At 39.7% G+C, this 14,904-nt stretch overlaps 1 protein-coding gene across 1 annotated transcript in view; it reads right to left on the bottom strand.

The window, feature by feature from the left end:
* Positions 1 to 14,904, bottom strand: part of NRXN1 (neurexin 1) — a 973,903-nt gene that overhangs the window by 522,925 nt on the left and 436,074 nt on the right. Inside the window, exon 10 of the mRNA XM_023746047.1 lies at positions 3,634 to 4,017. Within this exon, the coding sequence (XP_023601815.1) occupies positions 3,634 to 4,017 (384 nt within the window). The remainder of the gene's footprint in view (positions 1 to 3,633; positions 4,018 to 14,904) is intronic.

The raw sequence follows: 14,904 nt of genomic DNA, 5'->3' as shown, positions 1-14,904 counted from the left end.
TGAACTACAGCCAATCAGTGTCCATGTCTATAAAACAATATGTGAATACAAGTTTAAAAGCCATTATCAATTGTTCAGTTACTGTGGTATCATACAGATAAAAATACAAAAATATTTTTAGTTTTCGCCTGGTTATTCAGTCTATAAATCAGTCTCTATTACTCAATACTCGTATTTTAAATGATCTCAAGTGAAAACTGTGCAGAAATATCTAACCCCTGATGACAATTCACAGCCATGTAGCTTAATTTGATTAAAAGCTAAGTAGAGAACATCCTTTTAGAAATACAGAGGTCTGGCAGTGGATCATAAATACAGACTGAAATCCAACCCAAAGTAGGAAAAATAATTAGGATCATTAGCCTTTACCATTCTCCAAAAAGCAGCAGGAATGAAATAACAGAGTAAAATAATAAAACTTGAGAGCCCCTGATTGTCATTTTAAACCATTCTCAATGTGAAAATAACCTGTTGATAAACGACAAATGAATGCCTAAGTGATTTCTCATAATTGGAATTAATTTTTAATTAGACAAGAAATAAAAAATGCACAAGGCTGTAGCCTAGAGTTGCCAAATAAATGGTAAACAACATTCTGACATTTGAAGGTTATGCTGTTTGGCAGCATCTTTTAACATCAGTAAAATTATTTTATCACTTAGAATACAAAAGAGTCCTTTAAATGGCCAATTCCAAGGCAATAATTCCCGGTGGGGGCAGAAAAGTTTCCACTTTGTCTCTTAGATCTCCTTTTCCTTTGTCCTTAAGTTTGATAAATTTGCTCTTCTGTGTTATTCCTTCTCGCTGTCTAAAGTGTACACCTGCGCTCAGTTTTGCCGAGAGGCAGTCACATATTGTGATCAACTATGAAAATCAGACAGGGAGCCAAATTATATTGCTCTGACATCTGTCCCTCCATCTGTTAGAATTTTAACAAACAAGTATAAAGTAGACCTCTGATTATACCATATACATACGACCCAAAATAACTTCTATATGAGCGAATCTCTACAAATTCCCAGTTTTATTTAAAAAAAATAAAGTGGGAGGGCAGGTGCTGCATTTAATTCATATTCTACTGAACATTATTTCTATATTACTCCTCCTTATGGGATCAATATACATGGAAAAAATACTATTTTCCTACGTCAGCAAATATTCTGTTCTTTCTTATAAACGCCTTTGCTTACTTAATGCAGAATGAAGATTTTCTATAATGGGATTACAGCTCCACTCCCCATGCTGAATTGTCCATGGACTTGAACATGCTTTTTAATTACTTTGAATAATTATCTTTATATGTTAGTAACTATTTCTCAATAATAGTAAAATGGAAACTTTTTAAGTGCCTTTATTTTTATTCACTTCAAGAGTTGTCAATCAACTCTTATGTGCTCAACAATCGTATGTGATTAGAGTGTAAAGAGAAAAATCCCTTTATTTTGAATAGGAAACCCCAAGGGTTGGGCATGATCTTGTGTTGACTGAACTAGGGCAAAGCTGGGCACTGGGCGGAAGCCAGACGTTGTGGTATTGAGCATGACAGCATCCCACCCACATCACCCTGCTCGCAGGCGATGCCGGAATATGAACAAGAAAATTAACTCTGAAAATCAAAGACTACTCACAATATGCCGGGTAGTCCAGAAACAAAAAATACACACAAAACGACCATTTCCTCCTCCACACACAACCAACCCAGAGACAAAGAAATCTGTGGAAATTTCCAGCCATCTGTCAGATAAAAATGTATGTCGAATCCCAGTGATGAAGCTTGCTATTAAATTCTCATTTGCAAATCTGCATATGCTTGCCACCCTCCTTCTAATTATTGCAATATATAAATATTCCCTTTCCCTCATTCTGGCTCAGGAAGCTCTACAATTTCTATTTTTACTTCTGCCATGTGTAGTAGCGGGGCACTGCCACAGGGTGGTGCACCATGCATATTTAACTGAAGGCTTCTGCAACTCCTGTGAGGGTGCAGCTATATCCTGTTCTAGTTTCACTTAAGCTGGAGGCATCAGAAATCAGATAGCTCTCTGGGTGATTAAAATAAAAACAAAATCTTCAATCATACAGGTCTGCTCATCTCACGTTATGACTAATTGTAACACATCTCGTGAGCTTTGTCTCTTTGTTGTTACTGTTAGTCCCTTTGGCAATTTCTAAAAACCAAACTACACAAACAAACTGAGATTAGAAGGGAAAATGAGAAGAGAAAACTTACAGAGACCACATGCACCTTGCAAATGAAAACTGCATAGAAATATCTAACTCCTAATGACAATTCACAGCCATTGCAATTAGGAGAATGAATGCATCAATGTTATTAAAATATTTACCCATCTATTGACCCATCTAATTGTATAACAGAACAGAGATAGTATTTTGTTAGGTAATTTAAGGTGAGTATTGGATTTATTCTTATTATTTTTCATATTGATTAATGTTAATAATAGAGCTGATGAAATGACAAACCTCCTTATTCAGATCAAGAACTAAAGTCACATTTCAACTTGGGATTCTAGAAAATCACCACTTTGTCTCTAGAAAGTGTTAATGTTGTATTAAACTGTTGTAGAAATGAAGGGAAGAAAAAATAGATGCCGGTTACTTTGAGGTTAATGGCTAACAGCGATGTTATGTAGAGTGTGAGAGCACAATGGAAAAACTCATCAATATTTCTTCATATCGATTTTTTTGTTCCATTGTTGAAAATGAGTGGCAATGGGAGTAGCGACTAAAGCATTTATCTGAAACTCTTAGATCGATAGAGGTACATGCTGAGACCTACTGGTTCTGCTATTTCTCTCTTTAGCTCCGTCTGCAGATGAACTGTGACAGCCTTTACCCTTCACCCTTCCTTTAACCCTTATTCTTCTCCTTCTAAATCGAGAGGAAAGGAAGAAGGAATGCAGCTCAGTCTCCTAACAGAGAAGGAAATGGAGGTGCCTGCTCAGAGCTTCAACAGACACACAAAGCCTTCATTTCATATCGAATAGGCAATGAATCTTCTGTGACCAGTTAGGTCTGGGGCAATGGTAAGCAAGTGCCTTTGAAATTGGGGCGCACTTCTGAAAACGCTGGTGTAACTGGGGTGATGCAAAGTCAGCTCACTTTTCAAATGTCAAACGTGGGTAAGGTGACTGAAGTGAAATGAGCAGGCTAACCTGATTCTCCTGCAATCGTGTCAGGGAAGTTGCAACCTCCTGCTTAGCCTGCTTCTAATGCTACTAGTATATTTGAGGGGATAGATATTAGCCCTGGATTCCATAAATGTGTCTAATTCATGCCTTTACTTTCTAGGGTCCTGAAATTTAAAAACTGGGCAAAAGAGAAAGCAGTTATTGTCTACTATACTGCTTAGGCTCATACCCTAGGATACAAAATACCCACATACTAGTATGTATTCCTGCAATATCCTTAAAAAGCTGTGTCTTCCCGAATCGGGTCCTTTGAAGATCACTAAGGACACATCAAGAACCTGTCAGGAGTAACTGCCCAGCTTGCGGGGAGCTCACTTCAGCAGAGCACACCTTAGGTGTCCACGGTCAATTTAAAGTTTAAGGTCAGTGTGTAAGAAGCTTCTCATCTCAGGGGAGTTCAGCGGCTTGGTTTTGGGAATCCTACCTCTCTCGCAGGACCTGCCCAGGTAGCCTGTTCCGGAGCAATCGCAGACGTATCGGTTCCACCCATCCCGGCACATGCCGTTGTTTTTGCAAGGGTTGCTAAGGCACGGTTTTGCTGTTTCCCTGGAGCAGGAGGGCTTCACTCCAGCGGTGCTCTGCACTTCAGCCATTTGCCGGATGTCTTTGCTCTGGCCGTCGATGAACAGATCCCTGATGCAGCCCACGTAGCCATAGTTGAGCAGGGCAGTCCACACCTCGGTGGGGAAGACGAGGCCGGCTTTATTTTCTGGGAGGCCCCCCAGGTACAACTCATCGTCCAGGTCCAGAATCTCACTCTCCCCGGGGGCAGTGTAGGGTGTGCGCAGAGTGTTGACAGAAATGGTACCTGTGGCAAAGACAGGAGACACACAGATCTTTACAGCGTGCACCGTGTCCTACATATAACCCTTTCCTTCTTTCATGGGCCTCCGGGTGATCTCCTGGAGGGCACAATTTCACATGTTTCTTTCTATTCCTCGTGTCTTTGTACTTTTCGGTGAAATTAACAGAGACTTGTGGAATTAAGGCAGACTGTAACTAAAATGATTCTACAGGCATGCCTCATTTTATCACCGGTTGCTTTATTGCACATCACAGATGTTGCACTTTTTATAAAATAAAGGCAAGATCTTCCGCTAGCAAAAGGATGACTCACTTTATTGTGATGGTCTGGAACCAAACCCACAATATCTCTGAGGTATGCCTGTATTTGACTTTGGGTATAAAATTCAAACTGCACAGACAACAGAGTGTTTGTCAGCCTCTCATAGTTTAGCCAAAAAAAGGGAGAAAGGAAGGAAGTGAAGAAGGAAAGAGAAATTGGCATTCCATATCACTAATAGTCAAGAAAGAAAGAGACAGAGAAAGGAGAAATCGAAATTCTGTACCACTCAGGAATAAAGTCAGGCTCTCCCTGGTTAGCACTCGTTTTTAAAGCTGGTACGCACCTGTGAACTAAGGAAAGATCGTGTGCATCCATCTTAAACTGACTTGATTGATGTTACTGAATATAATAGTTTGACTGATTATCTATGTCAACACCTGACCTAATCATTCTTAGCCACATGAATCAAGCAATTAACCGCTAAGGTCTTGGTTTACTCATTCCATATATGGGCATAATAATATGACCTACCTCACATGGTTGTTTGAATATTAAGTAATACTAGTAAAGTATCTAGTTTATAATAAGCACTGAATAAATGCTGTGTGTCATGATTAATCACAAGAACCAAGTTAAATTTGCTGTTTATTTTTTTTAACTTTTCAAAAAATTAAAAAGAGGAAAGGAGAGAGAGAGAGAGAAATATTGACTGGTTGCCTTCCACATGTACCTCGACCAGGGACTAAACCCACAACCTGGGTATGTGCCCTGAACAGGAATTGATGGCCCCACCTTTTGGTGTACAGGATGACACTTCAACCAACTGAGCCACACCAGCTAGGGCTGCTGTTTACTTTTTAAAAATCAAACTAGTTACTTATCTAAATTGACAAATTTCCCCCCCTCACTCCAAATATAAGAAGAAAATAATTCTATTAGTTTATAAATACATAGGACCCTGGTCCTAAGCATAGGAGGAATAGTAGACATTCACATGGGATTCCTTGAGGATCCCAGAAAAATACTTGTGGAATCCATTAAAAAAAGAAAGAAGGAAAAAAAAGAAAGATGGAAGACAGATACATTCAAAACTTCCCTCCTGTACCACCAGACTACTCAAATTCCCACCAATATTCTATCTCCAGAACAATCTTCGTAAAGTGCAAATATGATACCAGAAAAGAACACCACACTGACCCATTACTGGGTTATCCCAGATTCCTCTCAGGTCTGGAGAGGAGTCTGAAGAGAGAAAGTGGATTAGAAAACACTGGTGCCATGCCAGCCACTGACATAGAGCCTCAGGGATTTAGGGGGCGGACACGCAGGAGAGGCCTAAAGACGGAAGATGGGGACAGAAGTAGGGACAGGCAGGGGAAGTGTACTGTGGGTAGGAAGATGCATTTCAGTTGTTTCATGGGATACCTGAGACCAGCTCCACATGAAAATACGGCCTGTGATGAATGTGAGACGTGCAGCTAACTGAGGGCACGGCTGCTGCCTCTGTATGGTGCCAGGGGCATTCTAGACCCCAGCAGAGGGGCGCTCCGCAGCACGGGCAGCGTAACGGGCTGTCTGTGTGAGGGAGGAGGGCGTGGGAGCCGCTGGCAGAGACAGTGCAGGTGGCCAGGTCATTAGAGGACATCTGTCTCTCTAGACTTCCACAGAATGAAATGAAGAAAACTCCTAGGGGAGAAACACTCAAAGGTATTGCTATTCCGGCCTTCCAACCAGGAGCGTGTAACCGTCATTTCAGAAGGAGGCGGCAAAAGGGAAAGCGACAAAGTACTCATTTTTACTGTTCACATCTGTGCAAGCATCTAGAGGAAAACTCATTTAGGGACAAGAGGTAGCATAAGATCCTACTGAGAAAAATATAAAGCATAGCAATCTGGGGAAATGAGAGGTATAATTTTGAGAGAGAGAATGGTGACACTTCTCTAAATAGAATTTCATTACATATATTTTTAACTGTCCAACATGCCCAACAGGAAGCACGTTAACAGATGATCCCCTCTCCCACACAGCAGTAATGTTAAGTTAGAAAATGATGAGACAGGGAGTGCTAATGACAAAAGAAAAGGTGGACGTTAAAAAGAAATGTACTGCCCTGGTCCAGTAGTTGAGCTGATCAGAGAATCATCCAGATACACCAAAGTTGTAGGTTCCCTCCCCAGTCGGGCCACATACAAGAAACACCCAATGAGTGAAAAAATAACTGGAAAATAATCAATCTCTCTCTCTCAAATCAATAAATAAAATAAAAATAAAACATACTATATGAGAAAAGCAAAGAGTTGTATGGCAAAGGATTGGGTGCAATGAACACAGTGACTTGTGTTTTTAAGATAAAAGGGTAACACCCCTTCTTCAAATTAGTTCAACAAGGCCAACTGGAAATCTATAATAATAAAAAAGCATAATATGCTAATTATACCGACGACCTTCCCTATGAAGCCAGGGCTGTGAGGGAAGCCCAGGTCCCAGGTGTCAGAGGGAAGCCGGTGCTAGCAGCTGGGGGAAGGAAGGCCTACTCTTGCACGAATTTCGTGCATCGGGCCTCTAGTGAATATATAATATTCAGAGAGAGAGAGACACACAGAGCAAGTGAACAATAAAGAAGTTTTACAAGAGTGGAAATATGTTCTTAAAAATATGTAACTTTTGCCACATGCCTTTTTTATTCATGGAACAAACTTGTTTTAGCTCAGGGAAGAAAAGACAACACTTGGAGAAACTGTATTGTCCTTATTCATGATGTTTTAAGTCTGACACTAAGAGGATGCTTGAAGGATCCCTGAGATGAGGGAATTCAGTGGTTTGCATAACACCCACTCTCTTTGACTCCCACATAGTTCCATAGCTGGGTGCACCATGCAGTTTCCATATTCAATGTGCCCACACTCTCAGGGGCAACACTGCTGCCAGGTACTTCTGATCATCACCTTCGAACTGTTAGACAGTGAGAATGTGTGACTAGGTCTCTGGATTTTACTTATAGTGTCTTAGGGTCTGTTTTGAACAAAGCGTTGTAAGAAAGTTCAGAGACATTTTCATGAACATACTTGTGGCCAAACTCTAACTTTGTGATCAGTTTTCTGACCACAACACCTAAAGTTAATCCATAGGTTTCTTCACATATAGCCCAGTGCACACATGCAAACATGCTTACACACACACACACACACACACACACACACACAGGAACAAAAGTTTAGTAGAAAAGATATTGAACACTACTACCACTGAGGCAATCTGATATTTTCTTTCTACTATATAATTTTCTTAATACAAATGCTAGACATGACTCTCCAAATTCACTTCAACACCAGGTTGTAAAGACACGGATTGAGAGGTTATTATCATAATGATAAGGATGTTCTTCCCATAGCTCCGTATTATCCCTTTGAGAGACAATTTTAGAATTCTCATGGGAAGAAGCAACAATGAAAGACAAGAAAGAAAGCAAAAGGAATATAATCCAACTTTCAACCGAAATATAATCCAAGGGGAACTCAAGCTTTAATTTAGGCCTGGGTTCAATGTAAGGAGTCACATCCAGCATATGCATGGGTCAGATATCACCCCCACCCTGTATTTAAGAACATTTCTGAGCATAAATAACAAATTCACATTTTATGTGAAAGTGTACGTAAAAGGGGACAAACTATTGAAGACAGTTCTTAGTTATAAAAGTCGAAATCAACTTTACAATTTGATCTGCTATTTATAACCTGTTCCTTTTCACTTTTTTTTTCCATCCAATTTTTCTTGGCTACTCCACTTCAAAAGATTAGCTTACAAGGTGTGAAGAAACATGAAGTGAAGGTGAGATTTAGAATAAGCCCATTTGGTTTCAAGTTTTAAATTACTGTAAAAGTATAAGTGACTGGGAAGTAAGGGGGTAGGAAACGGTGGGCTGTAATGGGAACAGCTCTTGCCTGGCCACAGGAAACCAATTTTCATGCTCCTGCTTTGCAACTAACTAGCTGGCAAGTTTAGACAAATAATGGATTCATTAGGCTCCAGTGTGGCTCTTGTGCAAAAATAAAGGAATTGGCCGAAACCGGTTTGGCTCAGTGGATGGAGCGTCGGCCTGCGGACCGAGGGGTCTCAGGTTCGATTCCGGTCAGGGGCGTGTGCCTGGGTTGCGGGCACATCCCCAGTGGGAGATGTGCAGGAGGCAGCTGATGGATGTTTCTCTCTCATCGATGTTTCTGGCTCTCTGTCTCTCTCCCTTCCTCTCTGTGAAAAATCAATAAAATATTTAAAAAAAAAATAAAGGAATTGACTGGAGCGTCACTAGGGTTCCTTTTGAATAAAATTTTTGAAGTTACTGCTTAAAATAATTTTTAGCTAAATATCAATTTTATCTATCAATAATTCTGATACACCTCTCATTGCAGAAGAGAATCAAAACCTACACACTTAAAAATGTACTTGTCAAATTCATAGTCTATTAACAAAACCAAAATCAGTAAAAAGAGATAGTCCTTTTTTATCGAGCTAATATGCTAATTAGACCGAATAGCAAAACAAAGGTCTGGAAGACCTTCCAGGGGAAGCCAGGACTGCTAGGGGCTGCGAGGGCTGAGCCCCTTGCATGAATTTCATGCATCGGGCCTCTAGTATAAGTGATAAAAGCATAATGGAGTATTAATTATATTGTATAATGCAAAATTTAGAATTCTCATAATATATAGATAGTGGGGACAAAAAGACCACAATATTAACAATGAAAGTTTTGGAGTATTGGAGCTATGAGTGGATAATTCCTTTCTTCCATCTTAATTTTCTATGTCTTTTAAAAAAATGTCATGTGTTAGGTTTAACAGAACTCCTCCTGTTCTGCATTATGCACTAAAATAAACTTTATTTTAAAACAAAAATATAGTATATTGTTTTCGACTTATTACTATATGTTTTCTGCTTACTTGGAGTCACGTCACTCATAAGCCCAGGGATTTCAGGAATGAAAGCAATATGTGAAGAAATAAATCTTGAAACAAAATATAAAAGTTTGAAAATATCTGTGTGAGGCAAGACTGACAGGAAAAGGGCAGCTCATACACTGTAGATAAGGGTGTAAATTCAAATAGCTGGTTAGTAAAAAAAACCTGTCATTATCTTAAACATTAAAATGCAATTAACCCAGCAATTACAGTTATCAGAATCTATGCTACAAAAATTCTGATGGTTACACATAAAAACATAATATCGACTTCCTTTATAAATTAGTTTAAAACAGTGAAAGTTTTTAAAAAGTTAAAAGTTAAATGTCCATCAATAGAGAAAGAACAAGTAAATATGTATTGATATGTTCAAATGAAGGGATATAAGGTGTCACTACAAAAAATGGCATAGAAAATATTCTCAGTAGGTTTTCAAGTCACCCAATAATTGTTGAAAAATGATCTTGTTTATGGAAAAAATAAGCTCTAAATTTATTTTATATGCATAAATCTATTTATAGTTATATTGATGCATAGAAAAATACTTGGGAATTTTTTAATACCAAATTATGTTAATGGTTACCATGAAGGAGGCAGTGAGTTGATGAGGGAAGTATGTGGCAAATGAAAATGTTTTACTTATGTACTTTTAAAATATATATATATTATTGATTTCAGAGAGGAAGGGAGAGGGAGAGAGAGATGGAAACATCAATAATGAGAGAGAATCATCGATTAGCTGCCTCCTGTACACCCCCTACTGGGGATCGAGCCTGCAACCCAGGCATGTGCTCTTCACCAGAATAGAACTCAGGACCCTTCAGGCTGATGCTCTATCCACTGAGCCAAACCATCTAGGGCTACTTATGTATTTTTGAATTGCCTGAACATTTTTACCAACAGCACGTGTTTTTATGTTATATACATGCCATGTGGTAAGCCCATGAACACATACATACTCACAGCAACATATGCATACATGTGAACATTAAAAAACAGATTTCACTGGAAAAAAATAAATGCACAGAAAACATGTTAGTAAAATGATCATATACAATAGTCAGAAATAGTAAATATCAATCAAGTGACATATTTTGTAGCAACTAAAATATTATTTTGCCGAAGTTCCACAGATTTCCACTCAGCACTGAACAGAGAGGATCAGTGTGGCTGGGTGTGGTCAGATAACAGCCTGTTTCCTGACAGTGCAATTGACACAGCAGCCCAGGGTCTGCCCCTTAGCCTGGTAGGCCCAGACAGAAGATTTGGTAGACTTAGAGAGTAAGGTTCCATCTTTCAGGGCTCAACTGATGTTCATCAGGCCCATAAAACCTATGTATAAATTAAGAATACTAAGACATTAAGTCTCTATGAGAAAATAGCTTCCACAGGATATGGAATGCCTCCTATGTAGATCTGCCAATATGATATGCCAATTTATGCTTATTTATGCATTTATGAAGGAAAATTTGTTACTGGAACTTGAATACTCATATCTATATAGCTGGTCTATTTTGTCCCTCAACTCCAAACAGACTTACAATGAGAGCTAAAACTTAACCAAAAGAGTGGGGAACATGCCTTCTGAACAGGAAGAGTACACAGTAAGGCAATATCTATATATATAAAAGCCTAAGCAACCGGTAAGGCTGAACGACCGGAACGACTGGAACGATCAGTCAACTAGTCGCTATGACGCATACTGACCACCATGGTCAGATGATCAACGCAGGAGCTGCCCCCTGGTGGTCAGTGTGCTCCCACAGCCAACCTCCCGCTGTCCCTCCCCCTGTCCGGCAGGCCCCATCCAGTGGGCTGCAGGCCTCCAGGCTCCGGCCAGCAGGCCCCCAGACCCCAGCCGTCAGTCCGGTAGGCCCTAGCCAGCCCAGTCCCAATTGGGACTTGGCAAGATGGCCCCAATAGGCCCTGATCACTGGCTAGGGACCCCACCCGTGCAGGAATTTCATGCCCTGGGCCTCTAGTGTAGTAATATTAGCCTATGATGTTCTGAGATTCTTCTACATCTTAATTAAGATGACCTGTCTCCAGTCTCTACAGTTGGGGTAAAGTAGTCAAGGCCCCTGGGCAGTTCTCAGATGAGTAGGGTCAATATTTGTCACTGTGATTTTTTTTCTATAAATAAGTTAATACACTGAGTCCTACAAGCCTGGGAGCCTCGTTAAGGTGCCTCTGCCAAGCTCTGCTTTGATTCTCAGATGCTATTTTCATAACTCCCAGAGAATAAATGTTGTTTCAAAAAAAGAGTTTATGACATAATTTAAACAAATAGCCTGATGAGTTATGTTTATACTGTAATCTCAACTATATGAAATACATGTACATATTAATAAAGATTGGAAACAATGTGCCAAATTTAAAATGTTTTGAGCAGGGAAGACTGATGACTTTTTCCTTTCTAAATATGTTCAGAGTAAATACATTAGCACAAGCATTGATTTAATAAAATTTAATATAACAACCATCTAGTCATCAGAATAGTCAAATAATTGATACATTATTTAGAAAGTATTTCAGGGCTCCCCTTGATGGTGAGTGGTTTATGGACATGAATACAAATTGAAGTTTTATAAATTTACTTAAAACTATTTTAATATATGCAACAGGCTACTAGGAAGGCATGGGAGGAATGTTTATAGTCAGAGGGCAAGTTCAAATCAAGATCTAAACAGAGAAATTGTCTAATGGTTGTTCAAGTAGAAATGTCTAAGAGTGGTGATTCATGAATGCTATATGCAGAAATCAGTGCTGGTAATAGATCGCTAAAAAGTGCTATTCACATCAAACAGTGATTACTATAAACCTCTAATTATGTGCTCTAGAGAGAGCCTTGTGCCTTTCCCACTGTAATTTCTAGTTCTTAAACTGGAACTCTGTGACTTCAATTCAAATCTCAATGGCTTCTTAGCTGTTAAATGTAGGCTTACCCATGAATAACCACTGTACCCCGCTGTACACACACACAGATTTTGACAAGAATAATGAGTTTTCTTTTTTATTTCAATGTGTAATGATGGTTTGCAAAAAAAAAAAAAAAGACTGGCAGTGGCTATGAAAATACTTGAGAGGATACCCTTGACTGAGCCAAAGAGCTTAAAGCAAATTTAAATAATATTCATGCCCCCAGAAAACAGTCATTAACCTGCCCTACGGGTTTGGCTCAGTGGATAGAGCTTCGGCCTGTGGACTGAAGGGTCCCAGGTTCAATTCCGGTCAAGGGCTAAGCGTTCAATCCCCAGTAGGGAGTGTGCAGGAGGCAGTCAATCAATGATTCTCTCTTATCATTGATGTTCTTACCTCTCACTCCCTCTCCCATCCTCTCTGAAATCAATAAAAATATATTTAAAAAATAAAAATCCTATATAACAAAAGGCTAATATACAAATCGACTGAATGGCAGAATGACCAGTCACTATGACGTGCACTGACCACCAGGGGGCAGATGCTCAACACAGGAGCTGCCCCCTGGTGGTCAGTGCGCTCCCACAAGGGGAGTGCCGCTCAGCCAGAAGCCAGGGTCATGGCTGGCAAGCTCAGCAGCGGTGGCGGGAGCTTCTTCAGCCTCCGTGGCAGTGCTAAGCCATCAGTCGGACATCCCCTGAGGGCTCCCGGACTGCAAGAGGGCGCAGGTCGGGCTGAGGGACCCCCCGAGTGCATGAATTTTGTGCACCGGGCCTCTAATAAAAAAAATAAAAAGCATGTGCAATTTAAAAAACAAACAAAAACAGTCATTAATCTCATCCTAATTTTAACACAATTCACACTTTAGCTAAATACCCTTGCAGTTATTTTCTGTTGAATTTGGGAACATAAAAGAGGGAAAGAGTAACTCTGGAAAGGGAGGAGGGACTGGTAAGGAAATGTAAATCCCGCAAAGTTTGCAGAGTAAAGAGCCTCTTCAACCCACATGCATTAACTCAGCAAGTTAGGACTTTTGCTCTGTCAAGTTGCTAAGCTACCCATGGGGGACATCCACTTTGGGAGGCACTCAAGTCATACACTCTGATCCACAAAATCATGGCTGGACTTTGTATGGTCCTTCCTCTACCACTGTCGTGTAGGATCTGAAAATGCCATCCATGGCTCAGCCTACTTGGCCTCCTATGTCATTGGTAACCGACTAAGCATGAAAGAAGCTACATTATACAGAGAGAATAGCTGTGCCCAAACAATATTAACCAAAGTGTGGGAATTAAAGTGCTTCTCTCCTTCCCATGTCAGAGATTGAAAACAGGGACATATAACCCAATGCAATTCATTGTTTTGATATTGAGTCCTAGTAAAGTATTCAGATGAAGGCAGTATTTCTCATCAAATAAGGGGCTCATATACCAATCTTTTATTGAACAAAGGACTGAAAAGCATATCATCAGAAAATGGATATCCTTGTGACTTCCTTCACTAGCACGCTAACTGTAGCTATATATCCCAGTCCCCCCAAAGGAGTGAACACCTTCCCTCATGATTGATTTTCTTTCTACCCACATGTTTGCTAAAAGGCATGGGGACCTTATGAATAGCAGGGGTAGAGTCCTAGTCTCATAAAAGCTTGTCATTTTTGTGCCTGGCTTATCACCATTCCCTGGGTTTGGAGAATGATATTGTATCCTTAAAAGAGGGACAAGGCCTGTTATCCTATAGTATAATGTGTAAACTGCTTTCAGACAGTAGAGTAATTCCATTAAAAAGTTACACTTACACCATGGCTGGTTTGATTCAGTGGATAGAGCATCGGCCTGCAGACCAAAGGGTCCTGGGTTCACTTCCAGTCAAGGGCACATACCTTGTTTGCAGGCTCCTCCCCGGCCCGGGGCCCTGGTCGGGGCTCATGTAGGAGGCAACCAATTGATGTGTTTTGCTCATATCGATGTTTCTCTCTGTCATTCCCTCTCTCTACCACTCTCCCTAGAAATTAATGGAAAAATATCCTTGGGTGAGGATTAACTAAAAAAAAAAAAGTTACATTTACAACTAAAAGAGTGCTATTGCTCTTCAAATGTAAGGATAATGCTACTATTTTAAAACATTAGGGGTGGGTTGCTACTGAGCCATTCACATTTTTATTCTTTATTTTTTCTTATAACAAATACTTATTGAGCCACTGCTATTATACAAGAAGTACTGGGACCTGTGGGTATAAACATAAATAAGAATTTGCCTCTCATACATGGGTTTCCATTATAAAATGTTTGCAGAATATTTAAAAAATAAGTCTATCCACCAAATACAGTTTTAATCCTATCTCCAACCAAGATAACCAAATGTTATTAGCATCAAATTAATGGCCATGGCTCTTATTCCTACTTATTTTTGCATGGTCAATAGCAGGAGGAATAACTCTTAGTTCTGGGCTCCCTCTACGTTAGGAACAGAAAAAAATATGGTTCATTAAATGTTTTGAAATATAGTACTAAGGAGTATCCCAGACAAATAAATAGATAAGACCTTCATCGTTCACGAATTAGAAAACATCCCACACTGCTTTCTTGTCTTGGCAGTACCATTTCCCCGCATTATATCAACAGTAATTTTCATACAGCTTCTGAATATAGCTGATGTGAAAAATGAGTAAAATAAATTACTCCTTGAAATTATGTTTCCTAGTTTTAACTGAGCTACAAATGTTCACATCTCATCAGCTTAACTCAAAAATAAAAGC

Source organism: Myotis lucifugus, unplaced genomic scaffold (genome assembly GCF_000147115.1).
Source record: "Myotis lucifugus unplaced genomic scaffold, Myoluc2.0 scaffold_6, whole genome shotgun sequence".
NCBI classification, from domain to species: Eukaryota; Metazoa; Chordata; class Mammalia; order Chiroptera; family Vespertilionidae; genus Myotis; species Myotis lucifugus.
The sequence above is the reverse complement of the archived record's forward strand: the minus strand, read 5'-3'. Positions and strand labels throughout refer to the sequence as shown.